The sequence below is a fragment of the Syzygium oleosum genome, unplaced genomic scaffold (assembly GCF_021117445.2).
Source record: "Syzygium oleosum isolate NSW1041296 unplaced genomic scaffold, Sole_v2.1 Sole_v2.13, whole genome shotgun sequence".
NCBI lineage: Eukaryota > Viridiplantae > Streptophyta > Magnoliopsida > Myrtales > Myrtaceae > Syzygium > Syzygium oleosum.
In genome coordinates, this window is record NW_026607497.1 from 8,168,774 (window position 1) to 8,189,843 (window position 21,070).

The following is a 21,070-nucleotide window of genomic DNA, read 5'->3' on the forward strand; positions in this document are numbered from 1 at the left end:
CGTAGCTGCTGTACTAGAAAGGGAATCACGGCCCTCCTACTCCAACATTCATAAAATTGGAACTTTCTTGTCCTTTTTGCCCCCCTCCTTCTCCTTCTTTCTTGGTTGGCTGTGACGGCTGCGAGCTCATCCTTGATTATAAATGCTCACCTACTCTGAATTAATTGAAACGACAGGTTAAAATTCTTTTCGTTATGTTTTCGTTTCCCCCACGAAACTACCCTCGATGTGAAGAACAGCAGACACGGCATGTTTCCTCCTCCTCCTTCTTTCTCGATCGTTGACTTTGATTTGGTCACGGACGGGCAGGTTGAACTGTAGCCCTAGTTTTCTCATCAAAAGCGTGTGCTCTCCCGCAGACCCGAATGACTCATGTGAACACCAAAAGCCCGAACGAGGACCGGAATGGCCATCAGACCCGTGATGCATCACCGCGTTCCGACTTTCTCAGACTCTAGAACAAGTCAACGTCTCCGCCGGGAATAACATCAGATCAAAACTCAGCAAAACCCTGACAAAACATGGATATACATACGTACACGTATCACCTGAAACGCCCTTCTAGATGATAAGCCCCGGTTTCGGCTAAACTCCTTCTGGTTTCGGCATTTATTAGTCTTTCGTTTGTATTCTTCTTCTTCTGTTTTCTGTTCTTTTTTTCCAGGAAAAAGCCGATGGATGTGTCTGGCAATTGGCATGTCTTTGTCGTGCTTGGAAGAATGGCGTGCATCGATGGAGGATTACAACGTATGCGCGAACGATTGACGTATCGCTCACCTTATTGACGTTCGCCAAAATTTGTGAAAATGTATTATTCTAACATAAAGTAGGTAAGCCATTACCGATAGATTCAATATTTGGACTCATCCAATATATTTCCATTAGTCAAGGCAATGATGCAACATGTCATTCATCCTTTCCGTATAAAAGTAACGGTTCCATCACATTATATTCACCGGGATGAATATAATTTCTGTTTGATTCTTATCAATAGCATGTCATTATAGAAATGCCCATTGAATGGGTAAACATTGGTGGGAAATCTGTTTAGAAAAAACGAAATTGCACATGCTACATTAGATATTCACGCCGCGCGTCATTTCAAACAGCTTCTTAAACCCAAGATTGAAGATGGTACGTTATATTTATCTAACATGACATATGTATTTGGATTTTTTGGGTCTTTAGCACACATCTCTTGTTATGTCTTTTTATTTATTTAATTATATGATGCTATATGTATGTGTTGAGCCATCTAGCTAAGCTAGAAGATTAGCCAAAAAAAACAAAAAAGAAGAAGCCATGAAGCTAGAGCAGTCCTATATTTCAAGTAGGATCACCTTCAGCAATCAAACAAAAAAATCCAACGACTTTATCGGGATTAGGTGCGTGTCACGAAGCTGCTAGGATCTAGATATAGATTATCTCTTTTTAGATACCCAGGTTACGTGACCAAGTTCCTAGTTCAGGCTCATGGTCCACCATCGGGTTTGGTTTCTTTTTATCCCTAAAAAGGATCGATGATACATAACACATATATGACTCGATTGTGAACAGAGCATGTTCATGAGTTTGGTTTGATGGGCCAAATGGGGGCCCACTTGGCCTATCCAAGGGGACGGGCCCAATTCGCGACGTGCGATCCGATCGCCAAATTTTTTCAGGTGGGCATACGATATTCGAGGCGGAACATACACTTTCATGAAGTAGTTATACCACGTGTCAATAACACGAGATGGAATAAGTTCATCAAAATTTAAACTCGAAAGAGATGCATATTAATGGCAAATGTAATTGGTCCATCAACACAAAAGGTATGTTCTCCTCCTTAAGAGCCTAACACTTTTTTATTTTATTTTATTTTATTTAGGAGATGTTAAGGACTCTAGGTTGTTCGAGTCATGGAAGGCTTGCGTGTGGCTTTTTGGGCCTAATATTAGTCAACTCATATGCCATGCATACATCGGGCTTTCTAAGGGCGAGACAGGTTCAACTCGGAAATCATTTGGAATCGGCCTAATAAATTTGATTCTAAGGAGAACTAGATAGGTTCATGAGCTAAAAGAAAAATGGAAATAGAATAAAAATTCGGTCTAATTTCGAGATCGAGGGCTGCACCCACCAATTCTACTTAACCAAATTAAGCAGGTTGGTTCTAGGGCAGAATTGACTTCGAATCAGTCAAGACTATTTTCCTTTATTAACAAATAAAAACTCAAAGAAAGAAAAAGTTCACAATCAACTCGCTCATTCTAGATTTTTGCCTCTCTTCCGGTCTCTCCAATTTTGTTCAAAAATAAGAAATTGAAAACAAAAATGGAAAGATGTAGAGGTAATCGATCCTAGATCAGGCTTAAGAAATAACCGGTTGGGTTACAAGCCGGTTCCAACGGAGGCTGGTTCGATTTCCAGTTCCAACTTCGGTATTGGACCATGCTCACCCTCTATGCTTTGGTGGGCATGTAATCCACATGCCAAAAAAATTCTAAAAGAAAGTGGAATAAATAAGTTACCAATCTATTTAGAGAAAGTACATCTAAAATTTTTTCTGTCAGGGAGTAAATCGATGAACTGACTAATTTCTTATCTAGAATTTCCACATGAGAAGTCAGTGGAGAAAGATGTGAATAATGAGAGAGAAAGAGGAGACAGAGACATACATAAGTAGGCTGATACCTTAACATGTAGGTTGAAATATATAGGTTGGGCTGGGACTACCAAAGCTCGGTGGGCCGGGCCTTTCATTGTAAGGTTATCACCCAAGCCCGCCAATTTGCCCTTTGAGACAGCACGGGCTCGGGCGGGCTCGGTATAATGGATGATCATCGATCATCATATTACTAGTTCCTTTTCGTTACCTCTTAAAGAGTTCATGTTTTATAAAGTGATAAAATAAGAATAGTAGATTTACGACTTTAAATTTTTGTACTCGGTTTTAGCCTTTCTATATAAGAAAAAAATCTATTTTTCGTAGGGGTTATCCGGCGAACTTTGTGTAGCGCAATTTCTCTGCCAATGATGGACAGACAATTCATTTTATTTGATAAGAAATGTAAGAATCCGATGTACAACTTGTCATGGGACCATGTCAATGACCGCCCAATGTCCAATCCCTCAACCACTCACACGAAAATGCCGCGGGTCCCTTTTGTCCTTGTCTCATTCAAATTCAAGCAAAGTTGCAGATCGGGCAACAAGAGGGAAAACAATATGCAGCTCCCCTCCATACCCCACTCCAGCACCTCATGTTTTTTTCCCCCTTTCCATGGGTCAAAAGCCAGCACCATCTGTCGAGACACCGATGACTGAACCGTCCACTACTCCCTAATGCTAGTCCAAGTGCATCATCCTGTGCATGACGCTGTTCGATGTGCCATTTTCGGATGACATTCAAAGCACTTAGAGATTCCATAACGTGGTATGCTCATCCATATATGCTTAGAACAGAGACGCAGGCCAGAGATGTGGATAAAGATTTCTGCCACGAAACTACTGTACTTGTTCGCGTGATGTGCTCTGTAAGGTGCCAAGTGACTCACATCTTTCTTGACCCGCAGAACAGAAAAGGTGATCCGTGTTAATAAACAATAATAAGTTGAGAACAGCAAACATGTTCATGGGCCAGGACAGCCATTCATTAGCTAGCTCGATTGGAATATTGTCAGAAACAGGTTCATGATGGTGGTGCACATGACATTGCAGATCCTTGTGAGTTGTGTGATTGAGTTCCTACCAATTACTGTCTAAGTAACCTCTCGAAGGGGTTGTTCAATTAATGCCTTTCATGTTCGTTGCGGGGCCGCTTTTTATTATGACTTGGAAGGGACCCAAATGGCAGGCGGGTGCTTCAAATTCAAACATAAATGATTGCTTTTTGGCTGGCCGCTTCAAAAAATCAAGACTCTTGGTCCCCCCATTCACCTCCAAACCGGCTATCCTCTGTCTTCCCCTTTTATTTTTTTTTCTGCCTATCTTTTGCCTCAGCGTCCACACCCTCATTTGCTTTCAACCACACAGACCCACACAAGAGAGGCTCACTCCTGCAGTACTGGTGTGAGAACAATTGAGGGGTCATGGCTTTCGCGGGGACGACCCAGAAGTGCATGGCGTGCGAGAAGACGGTGTACCTGGTTGACAAGTTGGCCGCCGACAACCGTATTTACCACAAGGCTTGCTTCCGGTGTCACCACTGCAAAGGAACCCTCAAGGTAAAATCGTGAAGCCAGTCTGTTTTGAGAATCATATAGATAAGAGGTTCGATCCGTCGGGTCAGGTTCATCGTCTTCAATACCTGGTCTGTTCAGATGTTGCTGTCGGTGTCATTTGGATCATGTTGGTGCAGAAACAAGACATTTACTGAATTATCCCACTCAATCTGCATTACAATGACCAGGGATGCCTAAGTTTCTCCTGCAATACTGAGATAGTCAAGTATTGATCAGATGTTTTTAGTTTATAATTGAAAGATCTGGTTTTTGAAAGTTGTTTGTTATTGCCAAGCAGAACATTTAGTCAATCCGGAATGTATTCTGAACCGACTTGATCCGTGCTAATCAAATCACTTATTGTCCAGCTTCTAATCAACTATATCCCACTGCCAAAAATGCAACAAATCTCATATCTTGGTTTCTCCAAACTGGCACTGTGGCTATCTGCTACAAACAGTCCGAGTTCTCCAACATGAACAGCCTACATTTTCACAAGTAGCTTGATGTACTTTGTATAATTCTGAAACTAGATTCGACCTTGCAGCTTGCAAACTACAATTCCTTTGAAGGAGTTCTCTACTGCAGGCCACACTTCGATCAAATTTTCAAGAGAACTGGCAGCCTTGAGAAAAGCTTTGAAGGTCAGAATTTATCTGAGTTCCTCTCCCATCCAACATCAATTTGAATCTCTCTCGAGTGAATTTCTGTTCTCTCAGGTATCCCGAAAATTGTCAAACCAGAAAGACCTTTGGGCAGTGAGGTAATTTTCCATAACCAACTGTTCCTCCTTTCCTGTCCAATAATTCCTCGCAAGCATCATGAGTCTTGATATAAAGCTGCTCAAACAGAAACCCGCTGCGGCTAAAGTCTCGGGCATGTTTGCTGGAACAAGAGAGAAATGCTTTGGTTGCAAGAATACTGTATATCCAACTGAGAAGGTACCTACTCAACCATTCTCATTCTCAGTATTATAGCCAACACAGAACAAGCATAGGCGGACTAAGGATTTTGAATGATTCAAAGATTCGGAAATCTTCTAAAATCGCCGCAATAAATCTTTGATGCAGGTGAGTGTGAACGGAACTCCGTACCACAAAAGCTGCTTCAAATGCAGCCATGGCGGTTGCACAATAAGCCCGTCAAATTACATCGCACATGAGGGCAAACTCTTCTGCAAACACCACCATGCACAACTCATCAGAGAAAAGGGCAACCTCAGCCAGCTTGAGGGAGACCATGCTGGAAACGAGAAAGTTGCAGCTAGAGAAGTTGCTGTGTGAGACATAAAGAACAGCATCTGCTATACTATGTTCTTTTCTCCCTCTTGCATTCTCCTTCCTTTCTGGTCAAGACTGTAGTTTCTGTCGTCTGAAAGGCTTCATGTATCCATTTTGTTCTACTCGAAATGTGTTGGTCACCGTTTCTTGAATTTCGGTTTCCTTCTTTAGCAATGGACACTCGCTAGGACATGCCAGCTTACACTTAGAGTTGCACATTCAGATCTCAAATGACTCTTACACATGTATGTCCCTGCTGTCGTGATCTGTAGCAAAGAATCTGCAACTGCAGCCATCCATTCTATACAAGCACCGTGACAAACAAGCTCCTTCAATCTAGTTTTTAACACATTAAATCGAAAGAGCAGAATAGCAAAGGCCTATCTTCCATATGCTCAAGAAAGCCAGAGTCCCCACTATTATGTGGGGAAGTTGGGATTAGCTTCGAGGAAAAAGGGTATATCACCTTACATCATCCATGGTAACAGTTTTTTAGTGAGATATACTTTATCAGCTTATTATAAGCGCCCATGACAGAACCTATGGCCTGAATAGTAAAGCAGTTGGGCAGGCATACAAGGGAGATTAGGAAGAGGACATTGAGATAAGAGAAATGGGTCGAAAATGAAAATCTCCAGAATTCAATAAAACTTTGGTTAAAATGTCATCATTTCCATAATAAACTATGTTACAAATCGGCCTACAAGGTGGAGCCGAAGGTTTAAAGCAAAAGAACATGACACCAGTGCCATACTGGATATATGGCTCCTCTTTCCTAAGATTCTAATATGTACAGAATGAATCCAGAAGACCAAATCAATAATCACAAAGCTTAACCTAGTGAAGAATACAACCATTCAGGGCTATGTGCTTCAGGTCTATAATGAAATTGTCCCGAAGAAACCCGAACCCAAATGTACCGTTTCTATACTGCCAGATCCTTCCCTCGTTACGCCTGTCAGTAGCTGTAGTCTCAGCCAAATCAGGAATTAGCAAGTCATAACTTGAATTTATGTGCAGGATGCGAGAGACCGGCTCATTTTCCATTGGAAGCTCCCCGAACATATAATTTTCTTCATCAATGGGGTGGAGGTGCATGCGACTATCGTACATGATTGCCTCCTCTTGAGTAAAAGGTGGCTCAATAAACGTAGCTCTCGATGTCCAAAAAACTGGGGCACAACCAGAAAAACGGTCTGCTGATTCCCCAACCCTTCGGCAGGCAATTCCCCCAATTTCATCGTAAGTCACGAGATAGAATTCCAGTTTCATGCAGTCACCAATTCCCTGCAAGAAAGAGCTTCAGATATGAAGGAGAACTCAAACATATTCAAGCCAATCGCCCAGATAAATAATACTAATCTACAGCATATGATGTAATAGTTCATTCTTGTTCCTCTGAGTCTGTTGGAACTGGAAGGAGAGCACTAACTTCTCAAGCGTACAATGTCCTGACTTTCTGAAAAGCACTCTCAATCCACATTTATTGAATGAAAGACTCAATTAATTTCAACCGAGCATAAGTTAAAACCCGGAACGAGGCACCAATTTGACATCATTATTTATATGTAAACTAATTCACCAGAGGAGTGAACAGGGGAAGAATTCATGTAACAGAATTTACAATCACAAGGCATTGGCAATGGATCTTCTCTCATAACCTGATTTCTCAATTCAAATACTCGTCAACCAATCCCTACCCATCTTTCTTGGCATAAGTAGTGAAGTGTCAACACGAGACATCTCTCGAAAAATCATTGGCATAAGCTGTTCTTAAATCCTAATGTGTTAATTCCCAGTTCAGGTTTGGCATAAGCATTCCACTCACGGAACAACAACAGCCATTTTGAGATCTATTAAATAATCATCGGTGGCAGGCAACATCGACATATACCTACAGCTGCTGATTGGCATAAGAGCAAATATGTAGAATTTGCATCATTGACATATATTATTCGCAACGGTCTGGTTAAGAGTTAAAACTTTTTCGATCCATTTTGACCTCTTCAACAGATAATGCAGTGCGCTCAGCCCAAAGCAGGAAATGCTTGGATATATCGAGGGAAGATCAATCAAGTGTACTGAAAACCCCGGACAGCCAAAAAGCATATAAACTCAACATTTAGCACAAAAGATCCAAACTTTCTTAAAAGTGAATTTTGAATCATTAAGAGCCTATCACCAAATTACCCATTCTAAACTAAAAGCTGAACTCACAATTTCAAGGCAATGATCAGAGCAAAAAAAGCAGCTCCAATCTCTCCATGTAAGACGCAACTAACTTAACCGATAAATGCAGATGCACTGATCGAGATAAGATGATTAAGATCAGAAATAATAGCTCAAATCACCTTCCATAGCCCCTGCAAAGGCCGAGAAGGAGTGGGCGAGCAATCTATTATTTTCACGAAATGCTCGGCCTCCAATTTTCTCTTCCCCTGCCTCTCCTTCTCCCTCTTCCTCTGCCTTCTCGATGCGCCACTCCCGCCCGGGCTAGTCCGGTTTGCGAAGTACTGGTACATCTCTGACATGTACCGATCCGGTAAGCTCCCGAAAGTCCCATTCTCGCTGCCACTGGCCTCCTCCTCATCGCTACACAAGTTCGCGGAGCTCGAACTCCTCCAAAACCCATCCCTGCGTGAATTGTACCCGAGCCCCATGTTCTCCTCCACCACCAAATGCGTGCACCCCATAAAATTCACATCCACCGGAATCAAATCGGTCTTCCCGATCGAATCGACGCAATAACTAGAGCCGAATTCGCCACTCTTACCATCCGGGTCAACGAAATTTACGGGTTCCCCGCTGGGGGAAAGCGACATCCACAAAAACGGCGACTTTACCACGCCGTAGGTGCCGTCCTGGGAGGGGAAGACCCTGTAACCGGCGACGAACGAGGGGCCCCACTCGAAGATGACCAGCGGCGGCGGAGGCGGCGGGGCGGCGGCCGCGGCAGACGATCTCTGGCCGCTGCGCCGCCAGAAGCCGATGAGGCTCTCCCACTCGCTGAGGGTCTTGTAGAGGAGCCTGTAGCACACCTTGCCGCCGCCCCATCTCCGGATTTGGGTCTTCGACCCCCACCGCCGGTCGCACAGGGCGTGCCAGAGCTTGGCGTCGCTCCTGCACAGCGAGACGAAGCGCTTCGAGGTGCAGGAGAAGGTGGCGATCTCGGGGGGAGTCAGGAACGACAGGATGCAGAGCTGGACGTCTTCCGGGAAGTCCGCGAACGACGCCGGGGCGAGGTCGGGCTCCATCTTCGCGGAAGCTCTTCAGGGGGTGACGGAGATCTCGGGCAATACGACGGAAAGCTGCGAACTTTGTCGGGGGAAATCGGGGAGAGGAATGCTGCGGTGGGTGCTTGTGGCTTGCTGGACTACTACTGATCGGTAGATTCCGGGAGACCGAAGGGATGATTCTGTTCGGCACGATTCGTCGTTTTTTTTTGCCAGCGGACGACACGTTACGGTTAACACCGTTGCGTGTAGCTCGGTCGACAGCATCGTGTCGTATCCATTGCACGAGTTCTTGTCTTGTACGCTTATCACAGCTCTCTGTTTGGGACGACAGAAACCTCGAATTGGCGCAGGATCTTTCCCCATTTTGTGTTTTCTTGGCAATTTGATCCTCGAATTACACAAATCCTTCTTCCATTATGTCATAAAAAAAATACATGAGTAGCACTATGCCTTTTTCTACCGATTGCTTAACTTTACTTTTCATGAAATTGTGGATTATTTATTAGAATATAAGCCGGCTCGACTGAGCTAAGTTCGAATGATATGTCCGGACCGATTTTTTTCGGAAATGTTCAATTTAATGCTTTTGATTCTTGATGATGCTTCTACTAAAAAAAAAATAGAAAAATCTTGATGATTCTGGGTACCCTATTGATCATCAATTCTGTCTCCTCCTTCCCATCGAGTGTGCTTTCTAGATGCCTTTCACTCTGGTTGAACCAAATAGAGACCATGCTTTCGGAATAGCATTCGGCAACGAATAAAAGGAACCCGTTGAAAAATGTCAAATTTCAGGATTTTGAATAAGTTTTGGGGCATGAATTAAAGAGTAAATGGTATATTTCGATACTTTCACTGCCTTCGTGAACATGTGATGATAAGTTCTAGGTAGATATTATCATATTAGATTGCATCCACACCAACTAAAGTTCTAATCTTTGCAAAAAAAAAAAACAATGAACATTATTTAAATTAAGGGTTAATACCACCAAAAACCCTAAATTGGTACATGTGTGACAATTTTACCCCGAACTTTTTTTTTTACCACCAAAAACCCCAAACTGGTACACCTGTGACAATTTTACCCCAAACTTTTTTTTTTTTACCACAAAAAACCCCAAACTAGTACACCTGTGACAATTTTACTCCAAACTGGTAAACCCGTGACAAATTTATCCTAAACTATTTTTTTGACCACGAAAAACCTCAAACTGCTATACCTGTGACAATTTTACCCCGAACTAATAATTTTTTAATATTATTTTTTTTTTTTTCAAATTTTTTTATTTTTTCTTTTCTTTTTTTTTCTTCATCTTCAACCTCTGGCCAGTCATCGGACCGGCGACCGGCCAGAGGCGGAAGCCGACGAGGTCGGCCCCGCCGGCCGCTGGCGAGGGCCGCCCTCGCCCGACTCGGGCGTCGGGCGGCCCTCGCCGGCGTCGGGCGAGGGCGGCCCTCGCTGGGCGGGCGAAGGGCGCCTCGCCCCGCGAGCAGGCCGCCTCGCCCGACGCCGGCGAGGGCCGCCCTCGCCCGCGCCGGCGAGGGCTCGCCTCGTCCGGCGAGGGCCGCCCTGGCGCCGGCGAGGGCATCCTCGCCCGATGCCGGCGAGGGTAGCCCTCGCCCGACGCAGGCGAGGGTCGCCCTCGCCAGATCCGGCGAGGGCAACCCTTGCCCGACTCAGGCGAGGGTCGCCCTCGCCCGACGCCGGCGAGGGCGGCCCTTGCTAGCAGCCGGCGAGGGCGGCCCTTGCTAGCAGTCGGCGGGGACGACCTCGTCGGCTTTCGCCTTTGGCCGGTCGCCGGTTCGGCGACCGGCCAAAGATTGAAGATGAAGAAAAAAAAGGGAAAAGAAAAAACAAAAAAATTAATAAAAATTCGAAAAAATAAAAATAAAAAATATTAAAATTTTAGTTCATGGTAAAATTGTCACATGTGTACCAGTTTGGGGTTTTTTGTGGTATGTTCAGGGTAAAATTGTCACAAGTGTACCAGTTTGGGGTTTTTTGGGGTATGTTCGGGGTAAAATTGTCACATGTGTACCAGTTTGGGGTTTTTGGTGGTCAAAAAAAAAGTTCGGGGTAAAATTGTCACACGTGTACCAATTTGGGGTTTTTGGTGGTATTAACCCTTTAAATTAAAAGGTATTTTTTGATTGGCACATCTTCGATTTATGTTGCCACTGTCGCTCGTCATTATTGCCCGCTTAGTTTCAAATGTGTATGGCGAGCGCAGTAAATTAGGCTTTTTGAGTGAAATCGTGAAACCGATAGTTTACTGCGATAAGTCGGATCAAGCCTCAATTTTATCAACAAATTAAATGAGGAAAAATCACATTTTTACCTGCTACAGACAAAGGGTAATACTTGCATTTCACTCTCTCTCCTCGTTTGGCAGCTATGTAAGTCGACTAGATCAACAAATCGCTAACATCTGATCTGGACCGTCGAAAGTCCTTCCCGTCCCCATCAACGGCCCCGCCGCCGCTCCCGCCGCCCCTCGAACCCCGGCGCCGCCTCATCTTCTTCTTCCCGTCGCCTTCTCTGTCGTCGCCTCCATCGAACACCAGGCTCAGCAGCTCCTGAACCGACTCGGCGGTCACATACGAGCCCTCCTTCAAGGCAGAACCGTGCGTGCTCAGGAACTCGGCGTAAGCCGGCACCACCAGCTTCACCGTCGCCTCCTTGATCTGCTCCCTCAGGTCGGCGTCCGGGATGGCGTACGAGCTCCGGTGCTTCTGCGACGCCTCCTCCAGGCCCTTCAGGAACGCCTCCACCCTCACACTCAGTCTGGTCTTGCTGCTCGGCTCATCGGCCTTGGCCTCGAGGAGCCGCACCAGGGATCCCCACGCTTGCTTCTGATACAAGTAAGCCGACTCCTCGGCCACCACCTTGTACTCCTTCCTCATGTACTGCTCGCCGAGGAGCTTCCCGAGCTCCGTGCTCCTCGTCCTCATGTAGATGTACCAGTAGGTGTTCATCGCGAACACGTGCGGGAGTATCTTCTCCTTGTACCGCCCCCTCTTGGACTCCACGTTCCGCTGCAGCGCCTCCATGACGTTGGAGACGGCGTCCCGGAGCAGGTCCTCATCCGACCCGGGCTTCGACAGGACACCCGCCTTCCACACCTGCTCCGTCTGCAGCACCTTCGCCATGGGGCCGCTGTAGGTCTCGGTGACGAGGTACTTGAGGTAGTTGATGGCGTACCTCACGAGCTTCGGCACCGAGCCATCCTGCGGCGGGGGGAGGCCGTCGGAGTTCCCCTCAATCTGGAGGCCAAACTCCCAGAACACCTTGCTCGAGGTGGCGACGAGCAGCTTCTCGAGCTCTCTGAACCGGGTGCAGATGTCGGATCCAGACTCACCCTCAAAGATCTGGACAACAAAATTATTTGACAGAATCAATCACAGTACGAGAACAATACAAAGAGCTTGTAATTCATAGCTTCATTTGAGGAGTGATAATTTATAAAATATCTAACAATTTACACTTTAGAACAATCAATGGTGGCCTACAAAAATCTACCATGAGAATCCTATACATTACTCCTATAATTCGGTATGTCAAACAGAATGAACGTACGCAATACTTACTTGGATGAACTCGGCCTTGAGTTTCTCGAGGGAGTCGAACATGTCGAGGAGCTTGAAGAGCTTTTGGGGCTCCTTCTTGCTGCGGGCGACGCCCTCGCCAAAGCGGAAGAAGACGGCCATGATCTTGTCGGCGATCTTGACGAAGCACTCAGGCCAGACGAGGCCGTCCATGACGTTGCCCAGGACCTGGTTGCACAGCCTCTTCTCGGAGACGAGGACGGTCTTGAGCGCGAGCTCGAAGTGCTGGATCCACAGGGTGATGGCCGTCTCCAGGCTCTCCCACTCCATCTCGTCGATCTCTTCCGGCGTGTACATCCTAAGGTACTCCGGGTTTAGGCGCATCAGTGCCTTCGCTGCTCTTTTATATCTCACCTATCAAATGTCACATTGCGACGCAAAGTTGAATTAGAATGCCAACATCTACTAATTTCTCACAGAAATGAAATGAGCTGATGGACGTAAGGGAAATATCATAGCATATGATGATAATTACGATTATGTTATCGAGGCTTAGTAGAGCAATTAGTGCAATCAAGAAATATAATTGCGATGTGTATTGAGAGATAGCTAACTGGAGGCTAACAAAAATTTTAAGACTAATTCGTTACAATTTGTTACGCAATGACCTATGTGACATGCTTTGTGTCATCAAATAACTGTGGGATCAGCCTGACATATAAGATTGGTAAAAGAAGGAAAGGAAAACAAGATGATTTGCCGAAGATATCGAGGCAAGAGTTCATCACTTCGTCGTATGCTAAGTTCGAAAGAGTTCGCGAGGCATTCGCGTGTCGCTTACCTTGATGAAGATATCGATGCAAATGTCCAAACAGTCATTCACCGCCAACGTTTCCGATATCCTCCTCAGAACCTCCACCTCCTGCTCCGACCCCAGCTCCGACCCCACCACCTCGCCGTCGCCGCCCTCCTGCGCCTCCCCGACATTCTCGTGCTTCAGCTGCTGCAGCAACCCTTCGTACTCGTCCTGCAACTGAAGCAAGGCCTCATCGAGCAACCCTTCGAACCGCATCGCATCGACCTCCGTCTCGTACAGCGCCTTGAGTGTGACGAGCGTCTCCCTCAGCCGGTACGTCCTGAAATTGTCAGTCGCCTTGGTCCGGCTCAGGAACTCCACCACCTCCTGGAGCTTCTGGATGGCCGGCTCGCCCTCCTTGCCGATGGAGCTCACGGTGGCGTTGAGCCGGTCGACGCAGTCGACATAGTCTAGGAGCCCCTCGAGCCGGTTCGGGGATGGCGCCGCCTCGCCGGAGAGCCTGGCGGAGAGGTCAACGATGTCAGCCTGGAGGGACTCGAAGAGGCGGAAGCTGTTGATGAGGGAGAGGGCTGGGGTGATGGCGCGGTTGATCCGGGTGTTGAGGGCCTTGTTGGCCATGGCCAGGGACTGCAAGGGGGCAATGCGTCGGGATGCCAAGGATAGAGACTGGTCGATGAGGTCGAACCTCTTGTCCATCTTCTCCATGTTCCGGTCCAGGTCCGCGGATTTTCGGAGGAGAGTCTTCAGGTCTTTGCACGCCGACTCGAGCTTCGCGACGGCGGGTTCGTCTTCTAGAGACGCCATGGAAGAAGATGGAGAGACAGAGACAGAGAAAGAGAGGGAGGGGATTGTGTTGGCCGAGGTTACGTGGAGGAGGAAGAGTATATGAAGAACGACAAGGGCGAGGTGGCGAGAGGAGAAGAAGACGGAGAGAACCAAAGTTACCAGATGGCGTCTTGGTCGTGAACGATCCAAACAAGTATGGGCGAGAGGAAAAGGGAATGAGCTTGGAATTATGCGAATGCACAGCCGGTGTGTCCGAGCATTGGAGAATGAGTCCAAGGGACATTTTCTTAGTGATTCACCCAACATAATGATTTCGCAACATGACGTGACGAATTCGACGATTACATTTTTACACGGAATCTACCTCACGACCTTATAAATTACTACTCTTTAGCTCTCCTTTTTTACTTTCTTTGGTGTTCGAGGGATAATTGTCCTGAAAAATCATAAACTTATTGTTCGGCCGTTCGATCCTCAACTTTTTAATCTGGCCTATTTAATCCCAAATCTTGTCACGATTTGCCAATATATTCATTTCGGCTAATTTTGGCAGGAAATCACTGACGTGGACCCTGACCGTTATATATGACACGGTGAGAAAATTTACAAAAAAGTCATAAACCTGTCGCATGTATGCCAATTCAGTCGTAAACCTTTTAATTATACCAATTGAGTCCTTAATATTTTCATGTTTTGCCAATTGAATAATAAACATTATCACGTTTGTGATTTGATGATTCTGAGTGGAAGGAAGGCAATTTGGCCATTTTAATCATGAGATTTTTTTTATAGAGGTACGTAAGTGGTAAGCTAATGAAAAGTGAGGTATAGTTTCGATATTTTCCCATTCATCTAACATGTTATGTCGTTGTAAAGAAAATATATAGACCCTATTCAATTTGCGGTTAAAGGGACAACTAATAATGTAATGGCATTCATGACCACTCCATGAGAAGTACAATGCATGTAAGATTGGCATTTACTCAAACAAGTTACAACCCGAAGTCCAATTTAAAGTTTAGTTGAGGCCCAAACTATGTTCCTAAGGTACGATCCAATCTTAGTAATATCAATGTTCATGGGCTTGGCTTCATACTTTGAGGTGGACTGGGTGGATTCATTGTAAGAGAATCAACTAACCAAACAGTGTGAACTTTTACAATGAAGTTTGAGCTGGATAATTGTCCAAAAAGTCCTAAACTTACTGTATGGCGGCCAATTCAGTTCTAAACTTTTTAATTGTACCAATTTAGCCCTAAACCTATTGTATGGCGGCCAATTTAGTCTTAAACCTTTCAACCGTGCCAATTTAATCCCAAACCTCTTAATAATTTGCCAATTTAGTTTTGAACCTTTTAATAATTTGCCAATATAGTTCTTCCGAATAATTTTGACCGGAAATCGCCGAAGGACTACATTAGCAAATCATTAAAATGTTTAGGACTAGATTGACAAATCGTCAAATATTTAGAATTGAATTAGTTCAATTAAAAGGTTTATGGCTGGCCACTGTACAATAAGTTTAGTACTTTTTATACAATTTTCCCAAGTCCAAGCTTCTAAATCGAGGCTTCTTTTTTATGATCCGTAGAGGGACCGATCCTAGTCGCATCTCATTATAGTTAAAATTAATATCGATGTTAACTCGTTGCGCATAGACATCAAGCCTTCGTTTGTACCTCTTTGTAATCAAGTGAAATCGGGGATCGATGTAGTGAGGGGCCATAGCCGGGCCAGCCAAAATCAAGAGAAAAGGCTTGCCAAGAACCCGATTTCAATGACCAGAATACATCCCGATCGCCGATCCCGACGATATCCACATGTAGAGCCACATGATCGACGTTCGCGATGAATCCGATCCACGCGGACCCAAGTCGAAACGAGCATCCGTCCCGAACCAATGCTGACGGTCAAAAGCTGGATTTTTTCCATGGACATAGAAATTTGGAAGGGAAAAAGTGGAAGGCGGCCTTCGTTCAAGTGCATAGAGAATGGTGGGACATAAATCCGGAGGGTGCATTTGGCTCCGGATATTCAGCCCCGGATCCCGGATCGTGTTCTTGCTGCTCTCCCCAATTATTTGCCTCCATGAAATGACGTGAACTACTTCTCTTTTTCCGAATTCTTTTTTGGAAAAAAGTCAAAAGGAAACTCACTGGCTAATCGCGACGCTCTGATCGTCTCGTAGGGACGGCGGCCGCCGCGATGGGGCGGTTTTTCGGGCGAGAATTGTTGATGGCCGTGCCGACCGTGGAGCCATTGTTCACCCCTCCGTGAAGTTTGTTCTCTCTCCGTTCATCCTTTCTGGTCAAATGACATCAGCAGGGGAGGGGGGAGGGGGGGATGGAGGAGGGCGACGGAAATATGGAAGAAGTTGAGGCGAGGCATCATCGGGTGGTGGTGGCGGCGGCCAACAGTGATTGACGGCCCGCCCGGCGGTGTCGCCTAATGAGTGCGACCACCACCAAGCGTGGGTCACCTTAGGACGGTGACAGTGCCGTGGTGGTCACGCACAGATATAAGACCACGAGACTGTGAGAAAGAGAGGGGCGGGGAATCTCGGGCGGCAACCACCGCACAGTGGCCGTGCGCTGCGCTGTCGTGGGCGTGTGATGGTGGCTTTCAGGAAAAGAAAGCTTCAAGCCATGACGTTATCGACAGTGTCCGGTGTCATCCCATCCTATAGTCCCGGATTTCTCATTAGGCATTTTGCCCCAACATATTCGGATTTATCCCGTCCAAATGATGTCATTGAGCACCAGTAATCCGGGCTGTCAAGTGCAACTTTAGATTTTAGGATCCCAAATTGGTGGGTTCTACTGTTTGTCATTCCATGTTATTAGTGTTAGATTCTCCATGTACAAATACGTGCTTATTCAAATGTCACGGTGCGATTTGTTGATAAATGGTGCAAATTATTAGCATCGAAACTACATGATACGACCAAAGAAATAAAGGAAACCTTGAGATGAGTTTAAATATTTCCTTCTCATGACCGAAAATCTAACCTGAAAGTGTAATATTCTTTCACGTGTAGATTGAGATTGGCGGATGTGTTTTAGGATGAGGCGCACAAACACAACGAAATAGAGAGTAATAGTGAGAAAGAAAAATCTAGACACAGGATTTATCCTGGTTCACTCTTAAACTAGAGTTATATTCAGTAGATGATTTTACTATAATTAGCCTATTGAACCACACCTCAATAATGTGGAGCTATATGGACGAAATAAACAAGAACCGAAGCTTACTGCGGTATACAAGGTGTATAAAGCACATTGAAACTTTATAGATAAGGGATGTTAGGCAAATTTAACATCTCCCCGTCCACTTCACGTGAGATTGGCTGTGACAGAGGACCAAAAGGCGCTCTTGAAAACGACCGAGCAATTTGGAAGTTGAGCGGGAGAAGAACACGCATGAACATGCACGAGTGCCATGTCTGGTCCACACATGCACACAATTTTCCCGGTCCGGACGGGATTATTGCGATTGCATTATTGAGCTAGCTGCCAAGGTTGATCCAGGAACGTGGACCGAGGAATTATTGATACAGTTCATCTTCCATATATTCTTTGAAGCTTCTAATCCTCGCTAGCCCGTTACCCGAAAGCCGTAAAGTCTGTCGTCATCTAAACAAAGGAACACGATTCTCTTGCATTGCATGATAAGCGTATTAGTCTAAAGACATGTGAATTGCTGACTGGGATGGTTCGCCATTTTACCAAGAAAGGGAAAGTTTTTTTTCGGGTCAGTAGGAGGGCTAGTCGTGCATCTGGAAAGAGCACATCCATTCATGCACCTGATGCTTTTCAAATCATTTCAGAGCCAGGACAAAGAGTCACCTTTTTTGGAGCTTACCTATTTATTCAATTACCAGTTTGGGAACTGAATTCGACCGCTGTTTCTGCTTTCGCTATCGTTTATGCGACCTGTGCCAATGTGATACACATGTATCCACGGATAAGGAGTGCGTTGAGAGCCCCGTACATCGTTAGTGTTGGGTTTGCTTTTGCCCGACTCATAACCACGAATACACATGGCTCGCCTCGTGCGCACGTGCACTGAGTAATGCCGTACTCACGGGATGGTGAACATGGCTACAAAGATGGTTCCGAATAGGAGATGCTATGAGTCGAATTTGGTACTTAATTGTCGGAAATCATGTCTTCACTTTCAAGAGAAACGTTTCTGTTAAGAACAGTCACTCAAAATTTCCTTCGGGAGAGATTAGACTTGATGGAGACTTGGGGTTGAACTGCCAGTGCTGGAGTGGGGGAGGGACAGTGAAGATTTGCTGGAACGTTGAGGACTGTGGAGGCAACTAAAGGCCGGTTTGGCAAATTGCCAAATAGCGAAAATTTCAGTTCTTTTGTTCCCAGAATCAGTTCGAAAATAGAAATCCGTTTGTTCAATTTTTTGTTTCCGGGCACAAATTTGCAAAAAATTATTCCCAGAATCAGTTTTGGAATAGAATCAAGAAGTAAAAAAAAGTAACTTCTTGATTCTGGGAATAATTTTTCCATTTCTGATTCTTCTTTGATTTCTTCTTCCTTCTTGGTTTGTTGTTTTTCTTCTTCCTGGCCTGTCACCGGCCGGTGACCGGCCACAGGCTAGGGTCCCCCTCGCCGCCTAGGTGAGGACAGCTCATGACCGCGACGGTGAGGCATCGCCTAGATTTGGCGAGGCCGACCTCGTCGTCGCCTCACCCAGCCAAGGCAAGGCCGGTCTCGCCGTCGTGACCGGCGAGGCCGGTGGCGAGGGCCGCGACGCCCTCACCAGCCCTGGCTTGTGTGCCGGCGACCAGCCATGGCAAAGGAAAGTAAGGGAAAGAAAGAAAAAAAAAAGGAAAAAAAGAGAGAAAGAAATATTAAAAAATTCAAAATATTATTAATAAAAACAAATTTTGTTTAGTTACCAAATGCATTTTTATTCTTTTTCTATTCTAAGAATAGAAATTTTGGGCAGTTATCAATTGCTTTCAAATGCTTAGAAATTGTTCCCATGCATGGAATAAAAAAGAATCATTTCTGATTAGAATCAGTTCCCGGGCACACAGAATCGTTGCCATGCGCACCTTAAAGCACCTAAGAAAAGAGCAGCATTTGACCCTTACCAATGCATATGTAGGGGACCAAATGGACAACCACGACAGTGCTCTGAAATGCAGGCAACAGCCCATGCTAGAGAAATTATTGGAAGACATGTTGTTGAGTGAAGTGTCTGGACCTCCCAAGGTCTTCAATGCTCAATGCCTCTTTCAGGTAACCTAAAGATCCTTCTTCTTTTTTTTTTTTTTACTAGGAACTTTTTTCAGTGAGATATGGTCTATTCAAGTTAACATTGTTTTAACAATAATAGCTCATTTAATGGATGGAAGGAAATGGTTGGCCTATGGCCCTGTCAGTGCTGACTGCCAAGACCCAATGCGGCAGCAGTGCCCCAGCAGTTTCCGGTCGACAAACGGAGAAGATGACGGCGAGGCGGCGGGCGCAGCTTCCAATGCCGATGGTATCTCGACGAACAGGCAAAATGGGAAACCAAAAACCATTTTCACTTGACAAAATGAAGGTCGGCTTGGGAGGCGAACTACAGTAGGGATCCGAATTCATTGAGCTAATCAAGAAATCATTACCAAATACAACTGGACTCGAACTTTTCGAACTTATACAGTGAAGTAGGAAGTAAAGCCGAACATATCTACGTTAGATACTCCTCTTTAGTGATGTGACAGAGTGATGAATTGAGAGCATAAACACGAGTTTGAACTTTATTTTGGCTGTCAATCAGTGACTCGCCATTTTTGGGTCGATTTCATCTACATTGTATTCTGCTTTGAGAGTCCAAAGACCAGCAGTCGGAATTAGCAGCGGAAGCCAGCAAGCAAGCATCCAAGCGAGGGACACTGTGACAAGACCGAGAGAACCAAGCGATTCGACCGACATTGGACTTTCTACGCTACACGACAACACAAGCCCCTCCGTGTCTGTCTACTCCACTGACGACTAGGCTCAGCTAATAGAGGTTGAAGTGCCTTTGCAGGCCGTCTCCAATCACAGTAGTTCCATGAAATTGGCGACGTGTATTGTCATCAGTCGATCCCGCCAAAAGCTTGAGTTAAAAAAGATGGGAAAGTCTAATTCATGCGAAGTGGTACTAGACCAACCACACAATTACGCCAAAGTGTCGAGTCTCATGTTTGAAGGAGCTGGTAGAATGATAAAATCTAAGAATTGCATCGAAAGACGGATCCTTGGTGCATGACAGATTGTAACAAGCAAATTTACAAGGTGTTAGCGGGTTAGATTTTTCTTCTCATTTGCTATGACGGATGACACATCCTCGAAGAATTGGATTCTCCGAGATTTAGTGAGGCCCCTTGCAGGTACATATTGCTAGTTGTCTCCTTCCTGATGTCATTATGGTGAGGATAGTTTGATACGGTGGAACTTGAACAACAATTGCAGTGGAATGAGTTGGAGAATGAAGTGAATCCGGAAACTCGGATGAAATTACCGAAAGAGTAGGGTTATTTCTTCTGCTTTTTTATCTGAAAATTTTAGGAATAGGATAGGAACTTACTTCATATGAATCAAGCGCAAAGAAGAGTTAATGATGCAATTAAAATCATTGTTTCTTTTTTTTGTCATAGCACTTAAAATCATTGCTCATAAGTACTCTTATCAATTCTACAATGAATGGACTGACAATGACCATGACAATGACCATTTCCTTGGTGGAGCCATGAATGGGTCGTTCACTCGTAATCCCTAGCAAGAGTTCAGTTGATTTGCAAACTTGAAAATAAAGAATAACAGTTAGATCGTGAGTGAAAGGAAAAAATCCTAAATCTTGCGCCTCTCCGCCTCCGCCTCCACCTCCGCCTCCGCCTTACTTTACCTCCTTCTTTTGCCTCCCTAGTGTACACGCTCAATCGCCATCATCCTCGGCCCATCATTTGCGCCTCGCCACCATCGCTTCTCTCTCTCTCTTTCTATCTCGGAGAAAAACTGAGCAGTCAAGCTATGGTCGAAATTGGTGCCAGGCTCAGGCAAACCCAGATTGGACTTCTAATGAGAGTAGCTGGAGACTATTCAATGCCATTATCTTGACGTATAAAACCGAAATCCGAATCCCTTTTCATTGCACTGTGCCATTGAAACCGTGACCTTCCTTACATCAATCCTACAAAATAACTGT

The 21,070-nt window shown here is 45.2% G+C and overlaps 3 protein-coding genes across 3 annotated transcripts; 1 reads left to right on the top strand and 2 right to left on the bottom strand.

Annotated features, from left to right (window-relative positions):
• Positions 1 to 3,983: 3,983 nt before the first annotated feature.
• Positions 3,984 to 5,637, top strand: LOC115675782 (LIM domain-containing protein WLIM1-like). The gene is made up of 5 exons (XM_030598544.2): positions 3,984 to 4,208; positions 4,753 to 4,849; positions 4,925 to 4,968; positions 5,057 to 5,146; positions 5,276 to 5,637. The coding sequence occupies exons 1-5, from the start codon at positions 4,074 to 4,076 to the stop codon at positions 5,486 to 5,488; spliced, it is 579 nt and encodes a 192-aa protein (XP_030454404.1). The 5' UTR covers positions 3,984 to 4,073; the 3' UTR covers positions 5,489 to 5,637.
• Positions 5,638 to 6,125: 488 nt separating this feature from the next.
• On the bottom strand, positions 6,126 to 9,077 carry LOC115675780 (F-box protein At3g12350). The gene is made up of 2 exons (XM_030598542.2): positions 7,837 to 9,077; positions 6,126 to 6,772 (listed from the first exon to the last, which is right to left on the bottom strand). Exons 1-2 carry the CDS (start codon positions 8,737 to 8,739, stop codon positions 6,323 to 6,325), a joined length of 1,353 nt encoding a protein of 450 aa, XP_030454402.1. The 5' UTR covers positions 8,740 to 9,077; the 3' UTR covers positions 6,126 to 6,322.
• Positions 9,078 to 10,990: 1,913 nt separating this feature from the next.
• On the bottom strand, positions 10,991 to 13,928 carry LOC115675785 (exocyst complex component EXO70I-like). Its single transcript, XM_030598547.2, has 3 exons — positions 13,109 to 13,928; positions 12,310 to 12,681; positions 10,991 to 12,090 (listed from the first exon to the last, which is right to left on the bottom strand). Exons 1-3 carry the CDS (start codon positions 13,886 to 13,888, stop codon positions 11,128 to 11,130), a joined length of 2,115 nt encoding a protein of 704 aa, XP_030454407.2. The 5' UTR covers positions 13,889 to 13,928; the 3' UTR covers positions 10,991 to 11,127.
• Between the last annotated feature and the right edge of the window lie 7,142 nt (positions 13,929 to 21,070).

Excerpts from the sequence above, each read along its gene's own strand:
- LOC115675782 (XM_030598544.2), top strand. The coding sequence starts at position 4,074 with ATGGCTTTCGCGGGGACGACCCAGAAGTGCATGGCGTGCGAGAAGACG. Across the intron at positions 4,209-4,752 it reads ACTGCAAAGGAACCCTCAAG|CTTGCAAACTACAATTCCTT; the intron begins GTAAAATCGTGA and ends TCGACCTTGCAG. Across the intron at positions 4,969-5,056 it reads AAAGACCTTTGGGCAGTGAG|AAACCCGCTGCGGCTAAAGT; the intron begins GTAATTTTCCAT and ends CTGCTCAAACAG.
- LOC115675785 (XM_030598547.2), bottom strand. The coding sequence starts at position 13,888 with ATGGCGTCTCTAGAAGACGAACCCGCCGTCGCGAAGCTCGAGTCGGCG. Across the intron at positions 12,682-13,108 it reads GCATCGATATCTTCATCAAG|GTGAGATATAAAAGAGCAGC; the intron begins GTAAGCGACACG and ends GACATTTGATAG. Across the intron at positions 12,091-12,309 it reads TCAAGGCCGAGTTCATCCAA|ATCTTTGAGGGTGAGTCTGG; the intron begins GTAAGTATTGCG and ends TTTGTTGTCCAG.
- LOC115675780 (XM_030598542.2), bottom strand. The coding sequence starts at position 8,739 with ATGGAGCCCGACCTCGCCCCGGCGTCGTTCGCGGACTTCCCGGAAGAC. Across the intron at positions 6,773-7,836 it reads CTTTGCAGGGGCTATGGAAG|GGAATTGGTGACTGCATGAA; the intron begins GTGATTTGAGCT and ends TCTTTCTTGCAG.